A 25149-nucleotide genomic window follows, 5' to 3' on the forward strand; every position below is an offset into this window, starting at 1 on the left:
GGACACCGACAGGATACCCCCTGGTCCTCCAAGTTCACAGAAACAGCACGTAGGCAGACAGGATTGCCTAATGCCAAACTCATCCAGGAGGCAGAAGAATGTAAGGGGGAGGGTATTCCTATACTGAAATCAACTGTATAAAAGTTGGGTGAGCCTCAGTGTATGTGTGTATTCCCAGGGTAAGGGGAAGCACCCAACTTTACATTGTTGCATAATAAATGTTCTTTGTTCTCAATTTTTGTCTCGAGCAATTTCTGTGAAGGTACTTCTGTTTCTAACAATACCATACTTCCAGAATCCTCTGGGTGAGGAACTTACTCTGTAGATCTCCTTAAAGTTTCTCACCTTAAACCTGTGCCCTCCATTTCTCCCTTGCCCTCATGAAAAAAAATCAGACTGTTTGTCCTATTTGTCATCCCCTTGTCATTTTATAAACCTCCATCAGATTCCTGTGAGAATAAACCCAGTCAATCTCTCGTTCTGACTGCAGATCTCCCAGTTACTGCAACGCTATTGCAGCACCAGCCGTATCTGCCACAGGAGTTTGTACATTCTTCCGATGGCCTGCGTGCGTTTTCCTGGGGTGCTCTGGTTTCCTTCCACCGTCCATAACGTGCGAGTTTGGAAGGTTAATTGGGTGTAATTGGGCTGAATGGGTTTCATGGGCTGGAATTATTTTAAAATTAAAATATCCATTTCAGACATCATTGATGAATCTCCTGCTCTCTTTCAAATGCTGCCAAATCCACCTGTGGTTTGTGGTGCACAGAACTGTGGTCGAACCAACTCTTACACTCTGAGCCTCAGCCTACGAAAGCAAGCATAACAAATATCCATGACTCAACCCATGGCCATTTGTGCCTTTGGTGTTATTCCATAGTCTAGTGATATGTGAGACTGCAATCTGAGGCGCCTGCAAGCTTACACCAAGACACAAGAGAAACTTGTCCGTGAACTACTCTTTGCAGACGATGCCCCTTTAGTTGCCCATTCAGAGCCAGCTCTTCAGCGCTTGACGTCCAGTTTTGCGGAAACTGCCAAAATGTTTGGCCTGGAAGTCAGCCTGAAGAAAACTGAGGTCCTCCATCAGCCAGCTCCCCACCATGACTACCAGCCCCCCCACATCTCCATCGGGCACACAAAACTCAAAACGGTCAACCAGTTTACCTATCTCGGCTGCACCATTTCATCAGATGCAAGGATCGACAACGAGATAGACAACAGACTCGCCAAGGCAAATAGCGCCTTTGGAAGACTACACAAAAGAGTCTGGAAAAACAACCAACTGAAAAACCTCACAAAGATAACCGTATACAGAGCCGTTGTCATACCCACACTCCTGTTCGGCTCCGAATCATGGGTCCTCTACCGGCATCACCTACGGCTCCTAGAACGCTTCCACCAGCGTTGTCTCCGCTCCATCCTCAACATCCATTGGAGCGCTTTCATCCCTAACGTCGAAGTACTCGAGATGGCAGAGGTCGACAGCATCGAGTCCACGCTGCTGAAGATCCAGCTGCGCTGGGTGGGTCACGTCTCCAGATTGGAGGACCATCGCCTTCCCAAGATCGTATTATATGGCGAGCTCTCCACTGGCCACCGTGACAGAGGTGCACCAAAGAAAAGGTACAAGGACTGCCTAAAGAAATCTCTTGGTGCCTGCCACATTGACCACCGCCAGTGGGCTGATATCGCCTCAAACCGTGAATGTTGGCGCCTCACAGTTTGGCGGGCAGCAACTTCCTTTGAAGAAGACCGCAGAGCCCACCTCACTGACAAAAGGCAAAGGAGGAAAAACCCAACACCCAACCCCAACCAACCAATTTTCCCCTGCAGCCGCTGCAACCGTGTCTGCCTGTCCCGCATCGGACTTGTCAGCCACAAACGAGCCTGCAGCAGACGTGGACTTTTACCCCCTCCATAAATCTTCGTCCGCGAAGCCAAGCCAAAGGAGATATGTGACTAGCTGGCCCCATCCCCCACTGGTGACTCGCTCCCTGGTTACTCCTCCTCTTGTGACCCTGGAATAAAGGTTGACCTTTCTCTCTGTCCTCAGTCGAGCTCTTGGAATCGGGCCAGCTACGTCTAAAGTGTAATAAAGCCTATCGTTTCTCACTCTACAGCTTTGGAGTGATTGATAGAGTGTATAAATTTATTACACTCTAAATTTTCCACACAGGATGGACAAACTGCTGTGACCCGACAGGCTAGTCCTCGACCCACAGATGCCTGGAGCCGTACGAGCAGTGGATCGAATGTTTCTCAGACTTCCTGGAAGCTTCTGAGGACCTCATGGACTCTGAAGAGAAGAAACTCAAGCTACTGAGAGTAAGGTTGGGCCACTGTGCACACGTGGCGATCAGGGGCTGCATGACTTACCCTGTACCCTGACTGAGCTCCACAACCTTTACAGACCACGGGGAAATGAAGTCTACTGACAGTACCTACTGGCCACAAAAAAACAGAAACCTGGTGAGTCCCTGGATGATTTCTTTCAGGTCCTGCATGATCTGGGGTGAGAATGCAGGAGCAATATCCCTGCCCCAGTGTCGGCAGACCAGTATGTGGAAGAGCTGATCCGGGACGCCTGCGTGGCTGGTGTGAGGTCAGACTATATTCATCAGTGACTGCTAGAGGAAGACAGGCTGCCATTGCAGAGAGCTCTCCAGCTCACCAAGACTAGATTCAGTTCACCGCCATGCTGAACCCATTGCTGCCGGCATCGGGCCCTCCACGTGTGGGCCGCTGGCACAGCATCTTTGGGACATGAAGTTACAGACCGCCTCTGTACAGAAAGGCCCCAACCCCACTGCTGCCACAGCTGAACGCCCGAAGTGCTACTTCTACAGCCAACGGTGACGCTGCCCGGCAAGAGAAGCCACCTACACAGGATGCAGGAAGAAAGGACACTACGAGAGAGTGTGTAAGTTGAAGTTTTTCCTATTGAGCAGCGCCACGTGCATCTTCGGGCGTCAGCTATCGAACCTGACTCCACTTCCTCCCCGAGCGATGGCGTTACTTCTGGCCTGAACGACTCGACCCCATGCAGGACTTGGAGGTCGCCATCTTACCTGACTCTACTTCCACTATCGTGGATGATGTCACTTCTGCCATCTTCATCTACCTCTCCTGGTGCACCCGTATGGTCAACATTGGGGCCGCCATCTTACCAAACCCGCTTCCCCTCCAACAGCAACAGTGATCCAGTACTGGCATCCATCATCTTAGATCAAGGCAGCCCTCACCCGATCACCCACTCGATGATGGAGATTGAGGTAAATGGGAAATGAACTAACTGTCTGTTCGATGGTGGAAACACTGAAAGCTTCATCCACCCTGGACACTGCTCACAAACTCTCTCTCCTTGTCAGACAAATGAGCAGCACGATAACAATGGCCGAAATGGACCAATCTGCCGAGATCCGTGGGTATTGTATTTCATCGTTGACAGTGTGAGGCGAATGTAATGACAATTTTCGTTTACTGTTACGCCTCAACTCTGCGTACCGATCCTTCCAGAGTCAGTTCAGGAGTGTTCAGGTTAGCCCAAAGCCACAAAGAGTAAACACTACAGCCCTGAGGACAGGGCATTCATAAAGTCCAAGGTGCAGCAACTCCTGGTGAAGGGGGTCATAGCGCATAGCTCCAGCCTGTGGAAAGCCAGGGTCGTGGTGGTCAGGGGCGAAAGTAGATCAAACGATTAACTGCTTCACGCAGCTGGACGCATATCCTCCTTCCCCAGATCGCCAACATGGTCAATAAGATCACCCAGTATAGGGTGTTCTCCACCATTGACCTAAAGTTGACATACCACCAACTTCTCCTTCGCCTAGGGGACCACCAGTGTACCGCATTCAAAGCGGATGCCAGACTCTACCACTTCCTCTGGCTACACTTCAGAGTCATCAAGCAGGTGTCTCCGTATTTCAGAGAGAAGTGGATCGAATGGTGGACAAGAACAAACGGACGGCCACATTCCCCCACCTAGACAATGTCACTACCTGCGGCCACGACCAGCAGGACCACGACGCAAACCTCGTCAAGTTCATCCACACTGCCAAGTCCCTCAATTTGACCGACAACAAGGACCTCTCATATGCATTGTAGTACATGTTGTCATTGACCCCGACCCATTCCGCACGCGTCCCCTTGTGGAACTCCCGATCCCACTTAATCTCAAGCCATTAAAAAGGTGCCTAGAGTTCTTCTCCTATTACGCCCAATGGGTGCCCAACTATGCCAATAAAGCTTACCTCCTGGTAAGATCCACAATATTCCCCATATCAACAAAAGCCTGAGCAGATCAAGGGAGACATTACCAAAGCTATGGATGAATCCATCTCATTCCAGTGGAAAGCAATGCTTCTGACTTCGCACAGGGCACCACTCTCAACCAGGCAGGCAGGCCAGTAGCAATTTTTTCCCACACCCTTCACAGTCCTGAGACACAGCATTACTTCGTCAAGAAGGAGGCACAGACCATCATTGAGGTGGTATGCCACTGGCGTCATTACCTGACCAGGTAGAGATTTACCTTGCTAATGGACCATGTTCAATCCCAAATTGCGGGGTAAGATCAAAAATGACAAAATCCTGAGGTGGAGAATTGAGCTCTCCACCTACAACTACGACATCCTATACCGGCCAGACAAGCTCAATGAACCCCCCCCCCCCACCCATAGAAGCCCTATCCTGGGGGACGTGCACCAGCATGGATCTCGGCTGCCTCCAGTCCTTCCATGATGACCTTTTCCACCCCAGAGTTACGAGATTGACCACTTCGTGAAAACATGGTACCTTCCCTACTCTATTGAGGATGTCAGCTCACAGACACCTTTGGGTCTGCGTGGACTGCAAACCACAGTTCTTCTGGCCCGACAAGTCGCACCTCATAAGGGCCATGCACCCCTTTGAATGACTCAGTATTGACTCAGGGGGCCCCTTCTCTTGTCCAACAGAAACTTATATTTCCTGAACGTCACTGACGCTCCAGGTTCCTTTTTGCCATCCCCTGTCCTGACATGACCTCAGCCACCTTCATAAAGGTCCTCCGCAGTATATATACCCTCTTCAGGTACCCAAATTAACATTCACAGTGATCGGGGGTCCTCTTTTATGAGCAACACACTGCGACAGTACCTGTTACAACCCCCAGGGGAACGGAGAAGTAGAGAGAGAAAATGCCACAGTTTTGGAAAGCTGTCCTCCTGGCTCTCAAATCCAAGGGCCTGGCAAGTGTCCCATTGGCAGGAAGTCCTGCTGTAGAAGCACTCCATGCCATCCGATCTCTGTTATGCACCGATACCAACTCAACCCCACATAAACGCATATTTTCCTTCCTCCAGGAAGTCGGCAACCACACTTCCACCCTGGGACCTGTCCTGCTGCAGAAACATAAGAGAGGTCACAAGTCCAACTCATTGGTCGAAGAGGTGCAACTCCTGCATGCTATCCTTCAGTATGCCTACATGGTGTATCTAGATGGCCACGAAGACATGGTCTCCATCCGGGACCTGGCGCATGTCAGAGACCCATACCTACTCTCCACCCCCTTCAACCCAGATCCAACCTACACCCATGCTGCCCCCGTCAGGGTCTTGGTGAAGGTTAGCGACTCACCCCCACCCACCACGCCATACACCCTGGACCCTACTCCAGCTGCTCCGACCATGACTGTCCCCACATACAGCCAAGCCCCATCTCCTATGGACCCAGCCCTCCTTCCCCAGCCTCAAGACACATGACTGGCAATGGAGCCGAACATTATACCACTGGCAGAACTGCACCGGTCACAGAGGCAAAAGAGACCACCCGACCAGCTGAGCCTTTAGGATTTTTAACCCAGCAGTGTTTTGTTTTAAAAGAGGGGGTGAATGTGGCCCATCCCCCACTGGTGACTCACTCCCTGGTAACTCCTCCCCTTGTGACCCTGGAATAAAGGCCGACCTCCCTCTCCCTGTCCTCAGTCGAGCACTTGGAATCAGGCCAGCTACGTCTAAAGTGTAATAAAGTCTATGATTCCTCACCCTACGGCTTTGGAGTCACTGATAGAGTGTATCACACAGGATCACAGGTAATCTTCTGCCAGATCCTTCAAGCTTGCATTGCCATTCAGTACGAACCTGACTTATTGCCACAAGCCTCAGGTGCAACAAGTTGCTAAGAGGGTAAATGGTTTATAACAATTGGGTTTCTGGTGATGCATAGATTTGATCCACTCACCCAAGAGTGAACTAACCACAGGAGACTTGTCAGACTAATTCTTGGGATGAAAGAAAGGATTGTCCTTTCAGTGGAGAGAAAACTGTATTGCGATTGGGTGCAATTATGTAAAGAAAATATGATAAAAATTATTAATGTTAGGTATCGATTGGTTCAATATAATTATTTTTGCATCAATTATACTTAACCCCTTAAAAATTGAACCCAATATTATCAGATTTATGCTTTAGATGTGGTCAGGAATTCAGTTCTTTTTTGCATTCTACATGGAGGTGTCCTCGGGTAAAAAAAAACCATTTTGGTTACAGGTAGGACATTCTTTGTAGAAAATATTAGGAGTTACACTACCACAGGACCCGATGTTATTTTTGTTGGGTAATATTAAAATGATTAGACCTAAATTGAGGTTAATGATGTATCAACTTGAATTTTCATGCTCCTGAATTGTCGTTGGAAGAGTTGTCTTAACAAGTGGGCACCAAACGACAAGATACATCAAGTATTAGTCATGCACATTTTGGTGCAATCTACTCCTGTGATTGGAGTTGCCAAGTGACTTGCGTCCCTGCCCAACAATACTGTAATTGTAATCTCTTGTAATTTTCCACTCTACACAGTACAGTGAAAGAACAAAATGTTGTGACACACGCTCATGATTCCGATTCTGAAATGTGTGAGGTAGTCAGATTCTGTGAAGTCTCATCACAGACATTGCACCAGGACACATTAATGCCCTTGGCAACATGATTTTTTTTAAATTTAGAGATACAGCACGGTAATGTGCCCTTCCTGCCCACAAGCCCGCGCTGCCCAAATACACCCATGTGGCTAATTAACCTACTAACCCTGTATGTCTTTGGAATGTGCAAGGAAACCCAAGCAGACATGGGGAAAAAGTACACACCTCTTACAGACAGCGCTGGATTCAAACCCGTGTAGCTTGTGATGTAATAGTATTGTGGTCACTGCTACACTAACTGTGTCGCCCAAATTTAGCTCTATTTGACACTTCCTTTATTCCTCCAACACCTCAAAATGCTTGATCCCTCCTGGGTAGAATGATGACTGCAAGCTCTCCAACCATTCCTTTGTAAAAGTCTGTATTCCACAGCATTTACTCAAATCCTAAAAGCTTCCCAGTCCTAGTTCTAATCTTTGTTGCCAACCATTGTGTGGCCAGGTTGATCGGAGTCCTTTTATTCACTTTTAAGCAGGTTGTTTCCACTTGAAGCTCCCCAATGCAGTGTTTCTCCCACATGCCTGAATGATAAACATCATTTGTTTGTTTCTGTCAAACAGGCTAACTAACATGTTCATGAGTGGTGTAGGTTTCTCAGTGGGAGCAGGCTGCAAATCAAATTCAATCTCAAGCTTCGCATTTCAATGAGCCCACCTACACAGAGGAAGGTATAAAACCTTAGCGATTCGGGCCACTTTATCCACGTGGACCTGCTTCTGACAATCCAAGCGACTTGTTTTTGGTTTCTTCACATTTGGTCACCAAGAGAGCGATTACATCTGAATGAGAAACTGTGGTGTGTTTGGGAGTGTCAGGTACAAGGGGCCAAAACCAGTTTTTCGGGTGAAAAGATTGGAAGAGGTGTGTCCAGGTCTGGGCTCACCTCGCACTGCCTTGGTTGCTGACTGTAGCGGACGACATAAAAGCACGAGGGTTTATTAGCAGTTTTCTCTGGGGGGACGGTGGTAAAATATCATGGCATCACCAGCAGCCGGGAATGTTGAAGCTCCATCGGATTCCATTATTCCTTCAGGGATAAGATTACTAACCAGCATCCCAGATCTTCTCATGTTTCCGGAGCTTGTGAGTAGAAAAAAGGATGATTCACTGAAAAAGAATTTACAGATCTCGGTTTGACTTGCTGATGTATTAGGGAAACTTGTGTGTTTGCAGATGGATTTTCTTTGCGTTCATGTGCAAGCAGGGGTGGGCAAACCTTTTTGGTTGTGGGCCACATGTGGAAAAGTGCAGTGCAGTTTTCAACTGCCTGTACAGAGCCGAGGGCAGTCAAACGGGGTGGTTGGACCCCGCGGAGGGAGCACTGAGACTTTGCTCTCCGTGGGTCCGCACCAACAGCAGCGCCGCTGCTGCCTTCTTCTTCCCACTTCAAAAGGGGCAAGGGCCACAGTTGGCCTGGTGGGCTTCGTTTGACCAGCCCTGATGGACAGTTTCAATCGCCCTTTTTAAAAAAAATAAATCGTTTTAATCAAATGACAATCAGCAAATCAGTAAAAAAGTGTCAAGCCTGTTGAACCTTGGGTAATGCCAGCATTCATTCGAGAGGTATAGTGTTTAAGAGTAGAGAGGTGTTAATGAGGCTCTGGGGGGCACTGGTGAGACCCCATCTAGAGTACTGTGTACAGTTTTGAGTCCCCTATCTTAGAAAATATGTGACATTGTTGGAGAGTGTGTAGAGGAGATTTACTAGGATGATTCCTGGAATGCAGGGGCTGGAGTATGGGAAACGTATGACAGCTCTTGGGTTGTATTTGTTGGAGCATAGGAGAGTGAGGGGAGGGATCTCAGAGAGACGTTTTGAATACTGAAAGATTTGATAAAGTGAATGCAGATAAGATGTTTCCCTTGATGGGTGAATCAAGGACAAGGGGTCCAATTAAAACAGAGAGGAGGAAGAACTTCTTTAGTCAGAGGGTCGTGGATCTGTAGAACTCACTGCCGCACAAAGCAGTGGAGGCCAGATCACTGGGAGCGTTTAAACAAGAGTTGGATAAGTATCATTAGTAAGGGTATCAAGGTGTGAGACGCAGAGGTGCCTTCACAGATTTCACTCGAGACAAAAATTGAGAACAAAGAACATTTATTTTACAACAGTGCAAAGTTGGGTGCTTCCCCTTACCCTGGGAATACACACACATACTGGGGCTTACCCAACTTTTTATACATTCTATTTCAGTACAGAGGTACCTCCTCCCTTAACATTCTTCTGCCTCCTGGATTGGTTTAGCTTAGGTAATTCTGCCTACGTGCTGTTTATGTGCCTTTCTGTAAACTTGTTCGCCAGGAAATGTCATGTCTTTGTTCTTATTCATAAATCTCAACCCCCAGGACTTGCTAAATCTATCTACTTGCTATAAGACCTCCATTCTATTATACTTGCTTAACCCTTCCTCACATTCCATTCTTACTCCACCCTTATTCAACCCATCCTAATTCATTCCTATTTAGCACTTGCTTGACTTCCCATATTCCGTTATCCCTTCACCCCATCCTAATTCATTCCTATTTAGCACTTGCTTGACTTCCCATATTCCGTTATCCCTTCACCCCATCCTAATTAATTCCTATTTAGCACTTGCTTGACTTCCCATATTCCATTATCCCTTCACCCCATCCTAATTCATTCCTATTTAGCACTTGCTTGACTTCCCATATTCCGTTATCCCTTCACCCCATCCTAATTCATTCCTATTTAGCACTTGCTTGACTTCCCATATTCCGTTATCCCTTCACCCCATCCTAATTCATTCCTATTTAGCACTTGCTTGACTTCCCATATTCCATTATCCCTTCACCCCATCCTAATTCATTCCTTTTTAGCACTTGCTTGACTTCCCATATTCCGTTATCCCTTCACCCCATCCTAATTCATTCCTATTTAGCACTTGCTTGACTTCCCATATTCCATTATTTCTCACAAAGGGATATGGAGAAAAGGCTGGAAGTTGGAACTAGGTGTGGGCGTAATTCGGCTTAGTGTAGAGTCACGGAACAGACTCGATGGGCCGAGTGGCCTGCTTCTGTAAATGTGATCATGTGACCAAGGACAATGGGGAGAAAAGGGGGGGGGAAATTATATGAGGAATGGATCTAGAGGGCCAAATGGCCTACTCCTGCTCCTTGGTGTCAATATTTCTACGAATCCCACACCCATACAAGCTCACTCTGATTTTTAAAATATTTTGCACAACATACTATTTACCATGTTGGGTAGGTGGGCTCCAGGCACAATGGAAGAAAGGAGCAGGACTTGGTGAAAGGAAGACTTAAATTTACAATGTCTTCCATAATATTTGGGACAAAGACACTTTTTTCCTTTATTTGCCCGTGCTCCACATTTTTAAATTCGTAATCAAACAATTCACATGTAATTAAAGTGCACATTCCTGATTTTATTCAAGGTTATTTGTATACATTTTGGTCTATACATTTCAGGACACCAGAATGTTTGGGACATTTGGCTTCACAGGTGTTTGTTAGACCTCAAAGATCACCTTTGGAGTCTGTAGTTGCCATTTTTCTACATGAGGGTCTGACTTATGCCCAATCAAAGTCAAAGAAGCCATTATGAGGCTGTAAAACAGGAATAATATAGTAAGAGACACCGCCCAAACCTTAGGATGACCAAAATCAACAGTTTAGAACATAATTAGGAAGAAAGAGCGGACTGGTGAACTTAGCAATCGCAAAGGGACTGGTTGGCCAAGGAAGAATTCTAATCATAATGAGGAAAAATCCTTAAACGTATGTCCAACAGATCAGAAACACTCTTAAGGAGGCAGGTGCGGATATGTCAATGACGACTGTCCTCACAAAATCTCACGAACAGAAATACAGAGGCTACACTGCAAGATGCAGTGCCATGGTTGGCATCTTGCAGTGTAGCTTTCATATTTATGTTTATTCAAGGTGGAGAATGAACATTTGGGATGGAACTGAGAACCTCAAAGCCATGAGCATGATCAACAGAAGGAATGCAAACGACCCCTACCTCGACTCATCTGTGGAGGAATCTTCAGTTCCCACACTGGGTTCATTGGCCATTTCAGAAAGAAGTGAATGAAAGTCAACCTCAAACTTGAGGAGCTGCAAAGAAGAAAAGATGGATATAACACTGAACAACAAATGTTTCCATAAATTTGGCTTCCTGAAAAAAAATTGGGGATTATGATAGACAACTTCAAGCTGAACACAAAGATAATTGCAGATTTGCTCTATTATGTAGGAAGTTGGAGAAACATTAAATTAATGTTTACTGAATTTCTAACATGTTTAATGCTGACACATTGCATTGATTCAACTGACCTAAAAACTGGCCACTGATTTTCGTTTGTACTCTGCATCTGATGCCTCTCGTGTCAGTGTTCAACAATAGTTGGCCAACATCGATGGATTCCGGTTGCCCCGATACCATTTTTCAATGTCCTGGTGAAACCTTTCACCGTGTTCGTCACTGGCTGCACCAAGATCAGCAAGGAAGAAATCCAAGAGCAAAGGCAGAAAGTGAATTTTAAATGCTTGAAGTAGACTTGAAGGAATCACAAAAATGGGTTATATCTAAAAAAAAAGGTATGTGATGGGAAAATGTTAAGGTGCTTTTCGTGATCAGCAGCCCAAAATCCATCAAATAAACCCCAAAGTTTTTCAGGAAGCAAAATCGTCATTGGCCAGTGTAATTAAACAGGAAAGTTTGCAGACATTTTTAATTTTTTTTATTTTTCACACTATAAACCAAACTGACCAAAATACATACAGATATTTTTTCTCTTGAACATATACAGTGTCATTTTCTCCCCTTTCCCCCCCCTTCCCTCCCTCCCTCACACCCCTTCCTATTTATTCAAAGTTCAATCTATAAGATACATTAAACCCGTTAATGTCATCACTTAATAAAATAAACAAGAAATTTTTATCTTTTACTTTTATATACTGAGTCAGTTCATTTCATTGTCTTCTTCTTCTGTCATTTTAGGTGGTGGAGGTCCGTGGTAGGATTTCTCTATTGTATTTCATGTATGGCTCCCATATTTGTTCAAATATTGTGATGTTATTTCTTAAATTATATGTTATTTTTTCTAATGGAATACATTTATTCATTTCTATGTACCATTGTTGTATTCTCAAGTTGTCTTCTAATTTCCAGGTTGACATAATACATTTTTTTGCTATAGCTAGGGCTATCATAATAAATCTTTTTTGTACTTCATCGAAATCAAGTCCAAATTCTTTATTTCTTATATTACTTAGAAGGAAGATCTCTGGGTTTTTTGGTATATTGCTTTTGTCATTTTATTTAATACCTGATTTAGATCTTCCCAAAATTTTTTCACTTTCTCACATGTCCAAATTGCATGTATTGTTGTTCCCATTTCCTTTTTACAGTGAAAACATCTGTCTGATACTGTTCGGTCCCATTAATTTAACTTTTGGGGTGTGATGTATAGCCTGTGTAACCAATTATATTGTATCACGCGTAACCTCGTGTTTATTGTATTTCTCATAGTTCCGGACCATAGATTTTCCCATGTTTCATTCTTTATCTTTATGTTTAGATCTTGTTCCCATTTTTGTTTAGGTTTACAGTTAGTTTCCTCGTTCTCCTTTTCTTGCAGTTTGATGTACATGTTTGTTATAAATTTTTAAATTATCATTGTGTCTGTAATCACATATTCAAAATTGCTTCCTTCTGGTAACCTCAGACTGTTTCCCAATTTGTCCTTCAAGTAGGTTTTCAGTTGGTGGTATGAAAACCTTGTATCATGAGTTATATTATATTTGTCCTTCATTTGTTCAAAAGATAATAATTTATTTCCTGAAAAACAATTTTCTATTCTTTTGATCCCTTTTCTCTCCCATTCTCTGAAGGAAAGGTTATTTATTGTGAAAGGGATTAGTTGATTTTGTGTCAATATTAATTTTGGTAGTTGATAATTTATTTTATTCCTTTCTACGTGAATGTTCTTCCAAATGTTGAGCAGATGGTGCAATACTGGTGAATTCCTACGTTGCACCAATTTATCATCCCACTTATATAGTATATGTTCAGGTATCTTCTCCCCTATTTTATCTAGTTCTAATCTGGTCCAATCTGGTTTTTCCCTTGTTTGATAAAAATCTGATAGGTAACTTAATTGTGCTGCCCTATAATAATTCTTAAAGTTTGGTAGTTGTAAGCCTCCTTATTTGTACAATTCTGTTAATTTATCTAGTGCTATCCTCGGTTTCCCACCTTTCCATAAGAATTTCCTTATTATTTTCTTTCGCTCCTCGAAGAATTTCTCTGTAAGGTGAATTGGTAATGATTGAAATAGGTATTGTATCCTTGAGAAGATGCTCATTTTAATACAGTTTATCCTTCCTATCAGTGTTAGTGGTAAGTCTTTCCATTGCTCTAAGTTGTCTTGTAATTTTTTCATTAATGGCTGATAATTTAGTTTATATAGATGGCCGAGATTATTATTTAGTTGTATATCTAGGTATCGAATTGCTTGTGTTTGCCATCTAAATGGTGATTCTTTCTTAAACTTTGTGAAATCCGCATTATTCATTGGCATTGCTTCACTTTTATTTGCGTTGATCTTGTACCCCGATATTTCTCTATATTCCTTCAATTTCTTATATAATTCTTTTATTGATATTTCTGGTTCTGGAAAAACAACCAACTGAAAAACCTCACAAAGATTAGCGAATACAGAGCCGTTGTCATACCCACACTCCTGTTCGGCTCTGAATCGTGGGTCCTCTACCGGCATCACCTACGGCTCCTAGAACGCTTCCACCAGCGTTGTCTCCGCTCCATCCTCAACATCCATTGGAGCGACTTCATCCCTAACATCGAAGTACTCGAGATGGCAGAGGCCGACGACATCGAATCCATGCTGCTGAAGATCCAACTGCGCTGGGTAGGTCACGTCTCCAGAATGGAGAACCATCGCCTTCCCAAGATCGTGTTATATGGCGAGCTCTCCACTGGCCACCGTGACAGAGGTGCACCAAAGAAGAGGTACAAGGACTGCCTAAAGAAATCTCTTGGTGCCTGCCACATTGACCACCGCCAGTGGGCTGATATCGCCTCAAACTGTGCATCTTGATGACTCACAGTTCGGCGGGCAGCAACCTCCTTTGAAGAAGACCGCAGAGCCCACCTCACTGACAAAAGACAAAGGAGGAAAAACCCAACACCCAACCCCAACCAACCAATTTTCCCCTGCAACCGCTGCAACCATGTCTGCCTGTCCCGCATTGGACTTGTCAGCCACAAACGAGCCTGCAGCTGACATGGACATTTACACCTCCATAAATCTTCGTCCGCGAAGCCAAGCCAAAGAAGAAGTATATTATAACGTCATCTGCAAATAGACTGATTTTATATTCCTTCTCTTTATTTTTATCCCTCTTATTTTATTTTCTGTTCTTATCAGCTCTGCTAGTGGTTCTAGAGCTAACACAAATAGTGAGGGAGATAGTGGACATCCCTGCCTTGTTGATCTGCTTAAGTTAAATTGTTTTGATATATATCCATTTACTGTCACTTTCGCCAATGGTCCCTTATATAATGCTTTAATCCAATTAATATATTTCTCTGGTAGGTTGAATTTTTGTAGTACTTTGAATAAATAATTCCATTCTACTCTGTCAAAGGCTTTCTCTGCGTCTAAAGCAACTGCTACTGTTGGAGTTTTGTTTCCTTGTACTGCATGGATTAAGTTAATGAATTTACAGATATTGTCCGTTGTTCGTCGTTTTTTAATAAATCCAGTTTGGTCTAGTTTTAATATTTTTGGTACACAGTCGGCCATTCTGTTTGGTAAAAGTTTAGCTATTATCTTATAATCTGTGTTAAGTAGAGATATTGGTCTATACGATGCTGGTGTTAGTGGATCTTTCCCCGTCTTTGGTATTACTGTAATTATTGCTGTTTTGCATGAATCTGGTATGTTTTGTGTTTTTTCAATCTGGTTCATTATTTCGAGGAGAGGAGGAATTAATAAGTCTTTAAATGTTTTATAAAATTCTATTGGGAGTCCATCCTCTCCCGGTGTTTTATTGTTCGGTAGTTTTTTTAATATCTCCTGTATTTCTTCTATTTCAAATGGTTTTATTAATTTATTTTCCTCCTCTGTTCGTAATTTCGGTAGTTCAATTTTAGTTAGAAATTCATCTATTTTGTCTTCTTTCCCTTCGTTTTCAGTTTGATATAGTTGTTCATAGAATTCCCTGAAGTTTCGTTGATCTGCATTGGGTTATATGTAATTTGTTTGTCCTTTTTCCTTGATGCCAATACTGTTCTTTTAGTTTGTTCTGTCTTAAGCTGCCAGGCTTTTTTTTTTGTGCGTTTTTTCTCCTAGTTCATAATATTTCTGTTTTGTCTTCATTATATTCTTCTCCACCTTATATGTTTGTAGTGTTTCATATTTTATTTTCTTCTTTTAGTTATATCTTGCTTTATTGCTAATTCTTTTTCTGTATTTGTTATTTCCCTTTCCAATTGTTCTATTTCTCGATTGTAGTCCTTCTTCATCTTAGTTACATAAATTATTATCTGTCCTCTGATGAAGGCTTTCTTTGCGTCCCATAGTATAAATTTATTTTTTACTGATTCCGTATTTATTTCAAAGTACATTTTAATTTGTCGCTCAATGAATTCTCTAAAATCCTGTCTTTTAAGTAGCATGGAGTTTAATCTCCTTCTATACATTCTTGGTGGGATGTCCTCTAGCTCTATTGCCTATAACAGGGGTGAGTGATCCGATAACAATCTAGCTTTATATTCTGTTTTCTTAACTCTTCCTTGAATGTGGGCTGATAACAGGAATAGGTCTATCCTTGAGTATGTTTTATGTCTACCCAAATAATATGAATATTCCTTTTCCTTTGGGTGTTGTTTCCTCCATATATCCAAAAGTTGCATTTCCTGCATCGATTTAATTATAAATTTGGTTACTTTGTTCTTTCTGTTAGTCTTTTTTCCAGTTTTATCCATGTTTGAGTCCAAATTAGTATATTCCCTTGTGTATCTGCGATCTTCAAAAAGATATCTTGCATAAATTTTTGATCTTCTTCATTAGGTGTGTATTCATTGAGCAAATTCCAAAATTCTGAATATATCTGACATTTTATCATTACATATCTCCCTGCTGGATCTATTATTTCCTCTTCTATTTTGATTGGTACATTTTTACTGATTAATATAGCTACTCCTCTAGCTTTTGAATTATACGATGCTGCTGTTACATGCCCTATCCAATCTCTCTTTAATTTCTTGTGTTCCACTTCAGTTTAGTGTGTTTCTTGCACGAATGCTATATCAGTTTTTTCTTTCTTCAGTAAATTTAACAGCTTCTTCCTTTTGATTTGGTTATGTATTCCGTTAATATTTAAAGTCATATAGTTCAACATGGCCATTTCATACTTTGTTTATCTTTCCTTTCCGTTTCCTCATCACCACCTTCCCTCCTTATCCATTTCTGCTTTCTTTTTTTGAACACATTATAAGACAACATTTCTAAAACATAAAATATTTCCACTATTCCCATATCTAAAATTCCTTTAACCCCAATAGTCCCTCCCCTCTCTGAGTTTCCCTTTGTCCCTTGTCGGGCAACCACATCTCCCCTCTCCATTTGGATTTGCGAATCGGCTCGCAAGCGTCAACTGATTTCGCAGTGACTGTTATTCTTCCCCACCCAGCCCCCCAGAAAAGATTTTAGTCTTCATATATAACAAAGCTACTCTCTTAATTCCCTCCTTACTTCCTTTCTTCCCTTTCTTTCCCTTCTTAGTTCTTACTTATACTTTATTCTTCTTTTTTATATATAGTTTGTTGTCATTTTTGTTCTTGTTACATCTCTTCATCTCTCTGTCTGTTTTGTAGGTGTTCTGCAAATTCTCGTGCTTTTTCCAGATCTGAGAACAATCCGAGTTTGCTTTGCTGCCCCGGGATAACTATTTTAAGCACCGCTGTATATTTTAACATAAATTTATAACCTTTTTTCCATAGGGTCAATTTTGCTGCGTTAAACTCCTTCCTCTTCTTCACGAGTTCAAAACTTATGTCTGGATAGAAAAAATTTTTTTGACCTTTGTATCCCAGTGGTTTTTTGTCTTCTCTTATTTTTTTCATTGCCTTCTCCAGTATATTTTCTCTTGTCATATATCTTAGAAATTTTACTAGAATGGATCTTGTTTTTTGTTGTGGCTGTGGTTTAGGGGCAAATGTTCTGTGTGCCCTTTCTATTTCCATTCCTTCCTGTAATTCTGGCATTCCGAGGACCCTGGGGATCCATTCTTTTATAAATTCTCTCATATTTTTGCCTTCTTCATCTTCCTTCAGGCCCACTATCTTTATATTGTTTCTCCTATTATAGTTTTCCATTATATCCATCTTCTGAGCTAACAACTTCTGTGTTTCTTTAACATTTTTATCAGATTCTTCTAATTTCTTTTTTAAGTCATCTACCTCCATTTCTATGGCTGTTTCTCATTCTTCCACCTTGTCTACTCTTTTTCCTATATCTGTCATGTTCATCTCTAATCTATTCACTTTTTTCTTCTGTACCTTTTTATTTCACCGAATTCTTGTGTCAGCCATTCTTTTACTGTTTCCATATATTCTTTAAAAATTTTTTTATCCATGTACTGTCCCTTCCCTTCATCTTCCATTTCTCTGTGTAGAGTTTGATGTTCTCCCTCCTCTTCTTCTGAGTCCACTCCAGGATCTGTGTCCTTTACCACTGTCTCTTTTGATTTTCTTGTTGGGTTGTTTGTTTTATTTTGTTGAGTATTTTTGGTCTTCTTATTTTTATTAGAAGTGTCTTGGTGTTGGTCTTCTTCCTCTGGGTTGGTCATCTGTTGTTTCTTTGATTTCTTATTTTTATTCTCTTCCTTCTTGTTCCCGTTATTTTCTATGTTTTCCTGTTGAGAGTCTTGCTGTCGTGTTATACTTGTCTGTTTCTGCTGTGGAGTTCTACTCCTCAGCTGGTTCCCCCTCCTGTCGGTGTTGTTTTTGTCATCCGCGGTTGCACACTTTTGTTTGGCTCCGTGAGCCATCTTTGTAGTCCTGCGCTCGGGATTTCCACTGACCTCAGGGAGTGGGCTTCTCTCTCCACGGCGGGCCTCCTCGTACAGGTAAGGCCTTCATCTTTCTCTTCCTAAGTCTTTCCTTCCTCTTTTCTTCCCATGGTTTTGGTTTTTCTTTCTTTGCTGCCATTTTCTCCACACTTTTATTTTTAATTTTTTATGGTTTCTGTGTTTGTGGCTTTGCTTTTTCTTTACTTTATGTTAACTTTTCTGGAGAGGGCTGGTATTTTCTTACCGGTCACTACTGCATCACGTGACTTCCTCCCAAGTTTGCAGACATTTAATGTTGAGTTCAATACACTGAAGTGCTGGAGAAACTCAGTGCAGTGTTCTTTATGTATGGAAGGTACAGAACCAAGGTTTCAGGCCTGTGCCCTTCGTTAAGGTATGAGCAAAAAAACAGACGGGCGTCTGAATGAAAAAGTGGGGGAGGAGGGAAGGGGCACGGGAAGGAGCACAGGCTACCAGTTAAGAGATCAAGGGTGGATACAGATGGGAGGGTAGTAGAGAAAAGAAGCCGAGAAGTGATGGGGGGAGGGTACCTTCAGATAGGAAACGGAAAGGAAGGGGGTGGGGAGGTGGAGGAAAGGAGACAGAGGGGAAAGAAAAGAGAGGGAGCCAGGGAGGTAATCATTGAACGACACAGCAGAACAGCAGACAGTTTTCAACTCATCTAGGGGATCTTTTTGCTCCAAACAAATCAGAATACACAGTGGGCCAAATATCCTACCTTGAAATACAATTAATCACCTGCCATAGGTTAATATTATCGAGCAGTTGGGGACCTGAGAGAAACTGTTGCATGGAAATGTCATTTATTTCACTCCACTCCAACAGCAGGTCATGGGTGTGTAACAAAGTGAACCAAATATGGAGATGTTAAAATGTATGATTTGGAGCATCTAGTCAATGAGGTAGTCCAAAGGGAGTGGTGAAAGGTGCAAATGAGGTCATAAGGTGGGGAGGTTTAGAGGCAGAGCTCACAACTAAAACTGTGGGAATGCAGAGAGAATTCATCAGAAAATTGACAGGACTAGAGAGCTGGAGTTCCAGGGAAAGGCTAAGTTTTTACTACTAGATTATAACCTTGCAGGCATCCAAAATCACTGCTCTCTTCAAATTCCAGTCAGGTCCTTGGTTTGAAGACAGTAGTGATTTTTGGAAGACTGCTTGATCACATTTTTAAGTTACCTCCATAGGAAGGTTCGCCAATGGCTACACTTTGTAAGGAAAAAAAGTAAAACAAGAAGGTCTTGTTCTGAGCCCAGAGGACCCCACAACCCAGCAGCAGTAGATATTCACCAAGACAAATGGTTACTTAAACAAAAGTTGCTTTTAATTATCTTGAAATATGAAAACAGAATCAAACTTTAACCTATCTATTATTAACTTAACCCCCTTCTAATTCTAAGCGCACGTGAGTTATTTGATTCACAGTCCAATTTCACTTCTCATTCCTCCAAGTTCACTGGTCGCAAGCATTTCTTCTACTAAGCACAGAATTTAACACTGTGGTGCGCTATCAGTCAGAATCAAACACACAAAACCAAAAATCTGTACAACAGGCTTTATTTGACGTAAAACTCCACAGAACCAGCTGTGAGAGTGTACTGCTGTCTGCTGTGAAGTCTGAGAGTGACTTCGAAGGGCCGGCTCAGGCTTATATCCCTGAGGGTAATTGACACCCGACCGAGGGTGTTGTGGGGGGGGGGGGGTGTGGGCGGGTTGGTCCATTCAGGTCGGCTGATTGACAGCCGGCCAGGTGTTGTCTTGTCCCCATGCTCTTTTGCAGGTATAGAGGTTGCTCCCTGCAGTAGGCCAGTGGTTTACCACCACATTCACCTCCTTCTTTAAAATTGACCCGGGGTGGGGGAGGGGGAAGTTGCAGTAAAAGCCACAACATATACAATATTTACAAATTAAAATGGTCCAGCGACAGTCGGAGTCTCTACAACCGTCACAGGACTGGCTCCTGGACACTGGTCGGTGAGGGTGTGGGAGGGCTTGGGGCAGGGGCCAGAGCGGCTGGTGAGGTGCGGCGCGGAGGTGAGGCCGGAGTTAGGTCGTGTGCATCGCATCGGATGGTCAGGGGAGCAGGTTCATCTCCCACATTTGTAGCAAAGAGTGCCCAAAGAGGTCTTGAGTGGCCCCTTAGCTGTTCGGGGTCAGGGGTGTGTGTCAGGCCGGCGGGGTCCTAGATGCTGTGTTATGGTGGGTGCTCCTGCCGGTGCCAGGTTCCTGATTGAGACGGTGCCCCTGCTGAACCTAACGTAGGCATAGTTGTGGTTCACGTGTAGGAGGAATACCTGCTCGACCAGGGGTTTGGCCTTGTACGCCCACACGAGTCTTTGCAGGAGCACCGGACCCGGGGACGCGAGCCATGCCAGGAGAGACGTTCCCATTGCCGATCTCCTGGGGAACAAAAACAGACATTCGTGAGGGGTCACGTTTGTAGCCGTGCACAGAAGTGACTGAATGGCATGGAGCAAGTCCAGAAGAGCGTCCTGCCAGTACTCTATGGCCACCCTTTTGACGTAATAGCCAAAAGAACTGCCTTCCAGATCACCCTGTTCTCGCATTCCACTTGCCCGATACCTCTCGGATTGTAACTAGTTGTGCAACTAGTCGCGATGCCCCTTGATGTCAGGTACTGGCGCAGTTCCTCACTCATGAAGCTAGACCTCCGATCTCTGTGGATAAATGCAGGATAGCCAAACATGGTGAAAATCTGTGTCAGTGCCCTAATGATGGAGCTGTGGAGGTGTCTGGGCAAGGGATGGCAAAGGGGAAGCGGGAGTACTCGTCTATGACCATGCATCATGGCATCTGTGATATCCTGCCTGGTGTGCGTGAAGGCTCCCTGCGCCTTGGGTGGGAGGGGAAATATGGTGGCCTGGGTCAGTGGGTAGACCTTGTCCGAGAAGCAGGGAACCCACTGGGAGTAATGAGAGAACAAGCCAAGGCACATGTGGAGGGCTTTGAGCATGGTGGGGAGGGGCAGCTCCATTAACAGGTGCATCCGTTCTGGATCTGGGCTGTTTACACCATGAGCCACGATGTACCCCAGGATGGCGAGGCGGGTGGTGCTGAACACGCACTTCTCTTTGTTGTAATTTAGGTTCAGCTCCTCGGCCGTCAGGAGAAATTTCTCCAGGTTGGCATCATGGTCCTTCTGGTCGTGGCCCCAGATGGTGACATTATCCAGGTACAGTAAAGTCACCTTTAGCTTGTGCTGGTCTACCATTCGATCCATCTCCTGCTGGAAGATGGAGACCCCATTCATGACCCCAAACAGAACCCAGCAGAATTGGTAGAGGGGCCCGTCTGCTTCGAAGGCAGTATAGGGCTTGTCCTGTGGGTGGATGGGGAGTTGGTGATATGCCGACTTCAGGTCAATTGTGGAGAAGACCTGGTAACGGGCTATCTCGTTGACCACGTTGGCTATTCTTGGTAAGGGATAGGTGTCCAACTGGGTGTACCGGTTGATGGTCTGGCTATAGTCCATGACGATCCTCGGCATGCTTCCTCCTTTGACCATGAGGACTTGGGCTATCCAAGGGCTGTTACTGGGCTCTATGACACCTTCCCCCAGAAGCCGCTGCACATCCACTCTAATGAACTCTCTGTCCACTGTGCAGTAGCGCCTACTTCTGGCGGCTATCAGTTTGCAGTCTGGTGTGAGGTGTGAGAAGAGGGCGGGAGGGGCAATGCGCAGGGTGCAGAGGCTGCAGGTTGGCCGGGGCTGGTTGGAAGGTGTGCTGTGGAGCGTGACTGGGTGTAGGGGCCCATCGAAGGCGAGGGTGATGCTCTGCAGGTGGCACTGGAAGTCTAAGCCCAGGAGGACTGGGATGCAGTTTGGGCATGAACAGGGGCCTGAACCCAGTGTATGTCTCCCCTCGCACAGTCAGATCGGCCGAGCAGTACCCGAGGGTATTGATAGTCCATTCTTTGGTGGCGAAAGTGATAGAGAAGGTGGTGAGGTGGAATTTTAGCTTTAGTGAGTGGGCCACGCTCAAGTGAATGAAACTCTTGCTGCCACTGTCGATTAGACACTTTTTTACCTGTCCATTGATTTTAATGTCCATGATGGAGTGCCCAAACTCGTGAGGAATATTCCTGGTCAGGGTAGTGGGTGCTAGGACCATCTCGGGATCCGAGTCGTCGTTTCCCGACAGTGGAGGCGAGGTGTGGTTGTCAGAGTCTACTGAAGATATCGTGAGAGGTGAGTGTCAATCAGTGGTGCTCTCCGTAGTCGTGGGGTGTGGTGTGCGGCGGTTGGCAGCGTCCAGAGGCATGGAGTGCATCAGTAGGGTGGCCTGCTCAGCGCCTATGTTGACCACGTCATCGTCGCTGGAAGCCTGGGGGGACCTCGGTGATGGAGGTGTCTGTATCGGTCTGGTCCACGATGGTGGCACCGCGTGGGAGGGTGAGGCATGGCCATCCTTCTTCTCCAGCTTCGCTCGGTGCATCGGGGGAAGTGACATCACTCTGCTGGCTGTCGGGGAGGGTGACATCATCACGGCTGGTGGAAGTGACATTATTCCATCGACCGGAAGTGATGTCGTTGTAGTCTTTGGCGGGTGGCGCTGGCAAGAGCGAGGGCTGGGCCAAGCACATGGTGCACATGTGGCGATTGTTGCCATCAAGGCCGGAAGTTGGGTCGCCGGGGCTGGGGAGGCAGGAAGTGGCTGCGTGAGCAATGGCGCCGCCTGGCAGTTGCATGTGGTAGTGGCTGTGAGGGAGGGGGGGAAGATTGTAGAGGGCCGCTGAGCTGCCAATTGGCTTTGAGAGGCATACTTTCGCAAAGTGGCCTTTCTTGCTGGACCTCGAGCAATATTGGGATTTGGCCGGGCAGTTTTGGCGTGATCAACAATCAGACCCACACCGGGACCCACAGTACTTACAGGGGTGCTGGGCGCCCGCAGCAGTGAAGTTTTCTTCCCCAGCTTGATCCAGGGCCACAGCAGCCAAATGTGCTGACTACGAAAAGGCCTGAGGGAGCCTGGAGTCAAAGGCTTCAGGGTGCAGGACTGCTGCCTCCAGGGTTTGAACTACTGCCTCCAGGGTTTGAACTACTTCCACTGTTTTGGCCAGTGAGTAGATATTTTCTTCCAGTAGCTTCTGCCTGGTGGCCCTTGCACATAGCCCTCAGATGTAGGCATCCCTGATAACTCGACCTCCCTTTCTCTTACCCCAGGTTCAGCTCCCAAGTAGGACTAGGCCACTTCCCCAGGTTGTTGGACTCAGATAATCAGGAGGTACCTTGCAAATACCACATTTGTGGGAGGTTTGTACATGGCCTCAAGGGTGCTCATCACTTCCGAGTACCCAGTGCAGTCTTTGAGATCCTGGAAGGCTCAGGGACCCAGCTTGGATCGGAGTAAGATGAGTCTCTTTTGATTGGAGTCCAGGATGTCGTCAGTGTGAGCTTCGATGATCGCTTCGACCGTGTGCCTCCAGATCTCGACATGTGTTTGTGGTTCCGGGTGGCGTGGGTCGATCTCGAGGCTCCCTGCACTCAGGAGCTTTTCCATAGCAGCTTGTAAAATTTTACATTGAATAAATTGTGGTGCACTGTCGGTCAGAAGCAAACACACAAAACCAAAAGACTGGACAACAGGCTTTATTCGACGTAAAACTCCACAGAGCCAGTTGTGAGAGTGTGGTGCTGTCTGCTGTAAACTCTGAGAGTGTCTTCGAAGGGCCGGCTCAGGCTTATATCCCAGAAAGTGATTGACACCTGACCAGGTGGGGCTTGGTCCATTCAGGTTGGCTGATTGACAGCTGGCCAGGTGTTGTCTTGTTCCCATTCTCTTTTGCAGAGGTTGCCCCCTGCAGTAGGCCAGTGGTGTACCACCACAAGCATGTATAAAGTTCACCAGCTTTGGTGCTTGAAAAGTAAATAGTATCCGCTCAGGAAGGTTCTTGTTGGTTTTCAGAGAGAGATTTGTTGTTCAAGGACATCCACAACTACACTCCAGTGTCTTCCTGATGAAACTTGCCCCTTCAGAGTTCTCCAGATGATAACCTCTTTCTTTCAGGTCATCACAGTGTTCCTTTCTGTTTCTCTTATTCCAAGTGAAACATTAGACAGCCAATCCTCTCCTCTTGTATGAACCACAAGGGCTTCAATCAGGCTATATTCCAAAAGCTTGCCAGCTTGTCCTGTTCCAGTTTCAGCAACTTCTGCTGGCTGACACTGTCAAGTGATTTCTACTTCTCTCTCTCTCGATCTCTCTCTCTCACACTCACACACTCACACACACACACACACACACACACACACACACACACACACACACACACACACTCTCAGAGAAAGCCTGTTTGACTCTCTTTGCTTGCAAAACCACATGACTGTCTTACAACAGCAAAACTCTCCTGCAGCCAATAGTGGTGCCAGCATTCTCTTCCAACTGTGGATTTTGTAAACAACAACCCATTAGTGACATCTCTTGAGCCCTCTTCAAAGCACTTGCAAAAAGGTGTGAGAAGCCACTATGTCGAGCATAGCTCCAGTATTTCAAATAAGATCTATTTTAAAGTGTTTGCATAAGACCTACTCTAACAAACCTTTCCCAATTTATCTCCCAAAAACATTTCTGTATACTCTGTCACAGTCTTACAGTGGTTAAAGTTAAAAACAACACTGGAGAAACTAAACAGGTCAAGCAGTGTACTTTATGTAACAAAGATAAAAATACATAACCAATGTTTCAGACTTGAGCCCTCCCTCCACCCCCTGCTTGCTGGTGAGCCCTCCCTCCTTTATCCACCTATTACCGCATGCCTTTGGGACCATGCTCCACTCCCCAGCCACACCATTTTGTTCAGGCACCTGCTGACATTTGTTCATACCTTGATGAAGGGCTCAAGCCAAAATGTTGGTTATGTGCCTTTATCTTTGCTGCATAATGGCCAACTGAGTGTTTAGGCTTTATGAGGAGTTTCAGGAGATTCAGCATGTCAACAAAGACACTCGTAAACTTCCGCAGGTGCACTGTGGAGAGCATTCTGGCTGGTTGCATCACTGCCTAGTATAGAGGTGCCAACTCTCAGGACAAGAATAAACTCCGGAGGGTTGTTAACTC

The 25149-nt window shown here is 44.8% G+C and overlaps 1 protein-coding gene across 1 annotated transcript in view; it reads left to right on the forward strand.

Annotated features, from left to right (window-relative positions):
* Window positions 1-7811: 7811 nt before the first annotated feature.
* LOC138737128 (myelin and lymphocyte protein-like) overlaps window positions 7812-25149 on the forward strand; it is a 33416-nt gene continuing 16078 nt past the window's right edge. Inside the window, exon 1 of the mRNA XM_069887680.1 lies at window positions 7812-8044. Within this exon, the coding sequence (XP_069743781.1) occupies window positions 7937-8044 (108 nt within the window). The 5' untranslated portion in view covers window positions 7812-7936. The remainder of the gene's footprint in view (window positions 8045-25149) is intronic.

This window comes from Narcine bancroftii, chromosome 6, assembly GCF_036971445.1.
Source record: "Narcine bancroftii isolate sNarBan1 chromosome 6, sNarBan1.hap1, whole genome shotgun sequence".
In the NCBI taxonomy this organism is placed as follows: Eukaryota; Metazoa; Chordata; class Chondrichthyes; order Torpediniformes; family Narcinidae; genus Narcine; species Narcine bancroftii.